Here is a 6,324-nt window from a genome sequence, read left to right on the forward strand (position 1 = left end):
CATGAATTAATGTTTCTAGTTCCTGCTGATGTGCTCTATTGAGTTTACTAGCGTGACCTGTATATGAAATAATCTTGCCTCTCAAAAAAGCCTCGAGGGTTTCCCATAATAGGGATGCAGAAGTATCTTCATTTTGGTTGGCGTCACAGAAAAATTTAACTGACTCAGAGACATGCTTGCAGAAGTTTGCCTCTAAATCCCTTGGTTAATAATAAATCTTAACCCTAGTGACACAACCTATTCAACAGAGACGTGTTGTGCCACATTTGAGAAATAAGAAAGTAGACTAAATCCAATCTATGCACATGCTACAAGTTAAAATGTATGCATAGGTATCTACACTGAAGCCAATACTCATTTAAGTCAAGGTGAATTTTTTGGTGTTTCATTGCTGTACACACCTACACCCAGCAGGTGGGAAATTTAGTGTCAGAAGGACTGTAATATTATATTATTCTGATTTCTCTGTCTTTTTAAGAACGTTTAAAGCATCTACTAGGAGAGGAGAGCTGAGAGGAAGATAGAGCTGGGAAGATACAGGAGGCGTAGTTCCTAGCCAGCAGACTTACAGGTTACATTGTTACCTGTAATGTAACCTGTGTTTGGCAGAAAATTATTTTATTATTTGCAGACCTGATATGTCCACCTTGAATAGTAGAACTGGATTGGCCACCAGCTGTAGACACCGGGGCAAAAAAACTCCTTTGTAACTATAAGTTAAATGGCTTATTATCCCCCCCTCCCCATTAGATGATACACATGTGACATTTATTACATGTTGTAACTGTGCCCCAACACCACTCCACTATATGATACACATAAATTACCCCATTTGACGTTACCTTGTTATATTTTAAATGTAGGCTATTTCAACAGTGCCCTGGCCCTTTAAATGCTTTTTCAAAACAAGCCCCAATCCCTTACCCCATTAGCTGTAATGTTTTCTGCCCCGAATTGGTTGCTGTACATCGTAACTACCTACCCCATTGGTTGTAATAGTTCAAATGTTTTCTCCTCTCGTTGGTTGCTGTCCACTGAAATTAGGGGCGTGACACGGGGCAATGTAAACTCTGTGTTTCCTTGTTGAATCACATTAGCAGCTGATGAGTTTGCAACACACAAAACAAGCCTGTACTGCTATGTAGTAAACTTTTTTCCCCCAACATCTATATGGATATTCCGCTCCTTATTTCGTGAGCACTTTTATCAACACCATTGACGGTTTCCGGGAGAGAAAAAAAATCCATTCATTATCCAAACTGATTATCCTGCTGTCAGGGGGGATGCTGGAGCCTAGCCCAGCAGTCATTGGGCGGCAGTATGTGTGTGGTGTGTGTGTGTGTGTGTGTGTGTGTGTGTGTGTGTGTATATACATATATGCTGAAGATTGCTTATGGCATGAAATAGACTTGTACTGTCTCATAAAGAAGTTACTTGACTCACTGGATGATACACATATATATATATATATATATATGTGTGTGTGTGTGTGTGTATGTGTGTGTGATGTGTGTGTGTGTGTATATACATATATGCTGAATATTGCTTATGGCATGAAATAGACTTGTACTGTCTCATAAAGAAGTTACTTGACTCACTGGATGATATATATATGTGTGTGTGTGTGTGTGTGTGCGTGTGTGTGTGTGTGTGTATATATATAAAACTTTGTTAAAAGAAACACTCACCGATATACATATATGTATATGTATAATATATATGTATGATATGTGTGTATGTGTATACATATATATGTGTTATGTCAGAGGTGTTAACCATAGCCATTCAACAATCATGAAATTGTTCCTAGGTTTAGTAAACAGAAGCCCGGATGTACCATAAGACAGCAGATGTTTTGTCTGTCTGTTGTACTTGTCCTCATGTCCTTGTCATCATGTCCTGGTCTTTGCATCCTTGTTATGTATTTTCCAGTATGTCTAATGCTGCCAAAAACATGTTAACAGAATTATTTTTTTGCTCTGACTTTTGTTTTTATTACTGTCATCTACGTGATATAAAGGTTATATTGTTTAAATAATATTGAGAAGAATGGTTATATATGCAATGTATATGTTATAAATCATTCATCTAGACCAGCGGTGGCTCACCATGTGCCATGGAGAGCCATGTGTATGCAGGTTTTCATTCCAACCCGACTCCACACCAGCTAATTTCACTGACATGTACTTCCTCTTTGGTTGAAGCGTTGCTAATCGGTGAAATCACCTGGTGTGGAGTCCGGCTGGAATGAAAACCTGCACACGTGGCTCTCCATGGCACATGGTTAGCCACCCCAGATCTAGACCATATTTTAACTGTATCTGTGCTGCCAAAGTACCCTTGAAAAAAACACTGAATGAGACTGTTCTCTGCTAATCCTACTGCTAATCCTCATCTCTGTTCTACTGCTATTCCTGCTGCTAATCCTACTGTTTATCCTACTGCTAACCCTGCTGCTAACCCTTCTGCTAATCCTCACCTCTGTTCTACTGCTAATCCTACTACTAATTCCACTGCTAATCTTACTGCTGATCCTCCTCTGTTCTACTGCTATCCTCGTCTCTGTTCTACTTCTCTTCCTCCTGCTAATCCTACTGTTTATCTAATTGCTAATCCTACTGCTAATACTACTGCTAATCCTCACCTCTGTTCTACTGCTAATCCTGCTACTAATTCTACTGCTAATCTTACTGCTGATCCTCGCCTCTCTTCTACTGCTAATCCTGCTGCTAACCCTACTGCTAATCCTCACCTCTGTTCTACTGCTAATCCTGCTACTAATTCTACTGCTAATCTCACTGCTGATCCTCCCCTCTGTTCTACTGCTAATCCTGCTGCTAACCCTACTGCTAATCCTCACCTCTGTTCTACTGCTAATCCTACTACTAATTCTACTGCTAATCTTACTGCTGATCCTCCCCTCTGTTCTACTGCTATTCCTGCTGCTAATCCTACTGTTTATCTACTGCTAATACTACTGCTAACCCTACTGCTAATCCTCACCTCTGTTCTACTGCTAATCCTACTACTAATTCTACTGCTAATCTTACTGCTGATCCTCGCTTCTGTTCTACTGCTAATCCTGCTGCTAACCATACTGCTAATCCTCACCTCTGTTCTACTGCTAATCCTACTACTAATTCTACTGCTAATCTTACTGCTGATCCTCACCTCTGTTCTACTGCTAATCCTACTTCTAATTCTACTACTAATCTTACTGCTGATCTTCGCTTCTGTTCTACTGCTATTCCTGCTGCTAATCCTACTGTTTATCCTACTGCTAATACTACTGCTAACCCTACTGCTAATCCTCACCTCTGTTCTACTGCTAATCCTACTACTAATTCTACTGCTAATCTTACTGCTGATCCTTGCCTCTGTTCTACTGCTAATCCTGCTGCTAACCCTACTGCTAATCCTCACCTCTGTTCTACTGCTAATCCTGCTACTAATTCTACTGCTAATCTCACTGCTGATCCTCCCCTCTGTTCTACTGCTAATCCTGCTGCTAACCCTACTGCTAATCCTCACCTCTGTTCTACTGCTAATCCTACTACTAATTCTACTGCTAATCTTACTGCTGATCCTCCCCTCTGTTCTACTGCTATTCCTGCTGCTAATCCTACTGTTTATCTACTGCTAATACTACTGCTAACCCTACTGCTAATCCTCACCTCTGTTCTACTGCTAATCCTACTACTAATTCTACTGCTAATCTTACTGCTGATCCTCGCTTCTGTTCTACTGCTAATCCTGCTGCTAACCATACTGCTAATCCTCACCTCTGTTCTACTGCTAATCCTACTACTAATTCTACTGCTAATCTTACTGCTGATCCTCACCTCTGTTCTACTGCTAATCCTACTTCTAATTCTACTACTAATCTTACTGCTGATCTTCGCTTCTGTTCTACTGCTATTCCTGCTGCTAATCCTACTGTTTATCCTACTGCTAATACTACTGCTAACCCTACTGCTAATCCTCACCTCTGTTCTACTGCTAATCCTGCTGCTAACCCTACTGCTAATCCTCACCTCTGTTCTACTGCTAATCCTACTACTAATTCTACTGCTAATCTTACTGCTGATCCTCCCCTCTGTTCTACTGCTATTCCTGCTGCTAATCCTACTGTTTATCTACTGCTAATACTACTGCTAACCCTACTGCTAATCCTCACCTCTGCTCTACTGCTAATCCTACTACTAATTCTACTGCTAATCTTACTGCTGATCCTCGCCTCTGTTCTATTGCTAATCCTGCTGCTAACCCTACTGCTAACCATCACCTCTGTTCTACTGCTAATCCTACTACTAATTCTACTGCTAATCTTACTGCTGATCCTCCCCTCTGTTCTACTGCTATCCTCGCCTCTGTTCTACTTCTCTTCCTCCTGCTAATCCTACTGTTTATCTAATTGCTAACCCTACTGCTAATCCTCACCTCTGTTCTACTGCTAATCCTGCTACTAATTCTACTGATAATTTTATTGCTGATCCTCCCCTCTGTTCTACTGCTATTCCTGCTGCTAATCCTACTGTTTATCCTACTGCTAATACTACTGCTAACCCTACTGCTAATCCTCACCTTTGTTCTACTGCTAATCCTACTACTAATTCTACTGCTAATCTTACTGCTGATCCTCGCTTCTGTTCTACTGCTAATCCTGCTGCTAACCCTACTGCTAATCCTCACCTCTGTTCTACTGCTAATCCTACTACTAATTCTACTGCTAATCTTACTGCTGATCCTCACCTCTGTTTTACTGCTATCCTCGCCTCTGTTCTACTTCTCTTCCTCCTGCTAATTCTACTGTTTATCTAATTGCTAATCCTACTGCTAACCCTACTACTAATCCTCACCTCTGTTCTACTGCTATCCTCCCCTCTGTTCCACTGCTATTCCTGCTGCTAATCCTACTGTTTATCCTACTGCTAACCCTACTACTAATCCTCACCTCTGTACTACTGCTAATCATACTACTAATCCTACTACTAATTCTACTGCTAATCTTACTGCTGATCCTCACCTCTGTTTTACTGCTATCCTCGCCTCTGTTCTACTTCTCTTCCTCCTGCTAATACTACTGTTTATCTAATTGCTAATCCTACTGCTAACCCTACTACTAATCCTCACCTCTGTTCTACTGCTATCCTCGCCTCTGTTCTACTTCTCTTCCTCCTGCTAATTCTACTGTTTATCTAATTGCTAATCCTACTGCTAACCCTACTACTAATCCTCACCTCTGTTCTACTGCTAGCCTCACCTCTGTTCTACTGCTATTCCTGCTGCTAATCCTACTGTTTATCCTAGTGTTAATCCTCACCTCTGTTCTACTGCTATTCCTACTACTAATCCTACTACTTATTCTACTGCTAATCTTACTGCTGATCCTCGCCTCTGTTCTACTTCTCTTCTTCCTGCTAATTCTACTGTTTATCTAATTGCTAATTCTACTGCTAACGCTACTACTAATCCTCATCTCTGTTCTACTGCTATCCCTGCCGCTAATCCTACTGCTAATCCTACTGCTATCCCTGCTGCTAATCCTACTGGTAATCCTCACCTCTGTTCTGCTACTAACCCTCACCTCTGTCTACTGCTATTCCTGCTGCTAATCCTACTGCTAATCCTACTGCTCTCCCTGCTGCTAACCCTCGCCTCTGTTCTACTGCTATCCCTGCTGCTAATCCTGCTACTAATCCTACTGCTAATCCTCACCTCTGTAAATGACTAATTACTGATACATGACTTCCATGCTCACTGTGTTTCATAGTTAGATAGATAGATAGATAGATAGATAGATAGATAGATAGATAGATAGATTCTTAAGTTGAACTGTGGTCCCCTCACAGGTCACATGGGCATGTGGAGATGCCACCATGATGGAGATGATAGAGAAGAAGAGGGTGTTGTGTCGGGAGATCAAGTCTCGGCATCAGCCGGAGAAGAACCAGAAGAACCTGTGTAAGCAGGACAGCATGCCCATCCTACCAAGCTGGAGGAAGAAGCAGCCTCCACCCTACTCTGCCCATACTACTGCTGTCTTCTGGGACACAGCTATATGACACACACACACACACACACACACACACACACACACACACACACACACACACACACACACACACACACACACACACACACACACAGAGTAGCTATGGTGCCAGTTCGGCTCACATGCAGTCACATGAAGGGGCGTGGCCATAGTGTTGTAGCAGATCAGATGTTTCTATTGTGTTTCTACTTTGTATTTTCTAAGTGAGAGATGAGCGATGTGGTGCTGGTGGAGCTGGTGGTGCTGGTGGAGCTGGACTGTTCTACCGT

At 41.8% G+C, this 6,324-nt stretch overlaps 1 protein-coding gene across 1 annotated transcript in view; it reads left to right on the plus strand.

Moving 5' to 3' along the window:
- The window catches only part of nyap2a (neuronal tyrosine-phosphorylated phosphoinositide-3-kinase adaptor 2a), a 94,644-nt gene extending 88,579 nt beyond the window's left edge, over positions 1–6,065 (plus strand). The window contains exon 6 of the mRNA XM_056282943.1: positions 5,853–6,065. Coding sequence (XP_056138918.1) covers positions 5,853–6,065 — 213 coding nt within the window. The remainder of the gene's footprint in view (positions 1–5,852) is intronic.
- The last annotated feature ends 259 nt before the right edge of the window (positions 6,066–6,324 follow it).

Source organism: Lampris incognitus, chromosome 7 (genome assembly GCF_029633865.1).
Source record: "Lampris incognitus isolate fLamInc1 chromosome 7, fLamInc1.hap2, whole genome shotgun sequence".
NCBI lineage: Eukaryota > Metazoa > Chordata > Actinopteri > Lampriformes > Lampridae > Lampris > Lampris incognitus.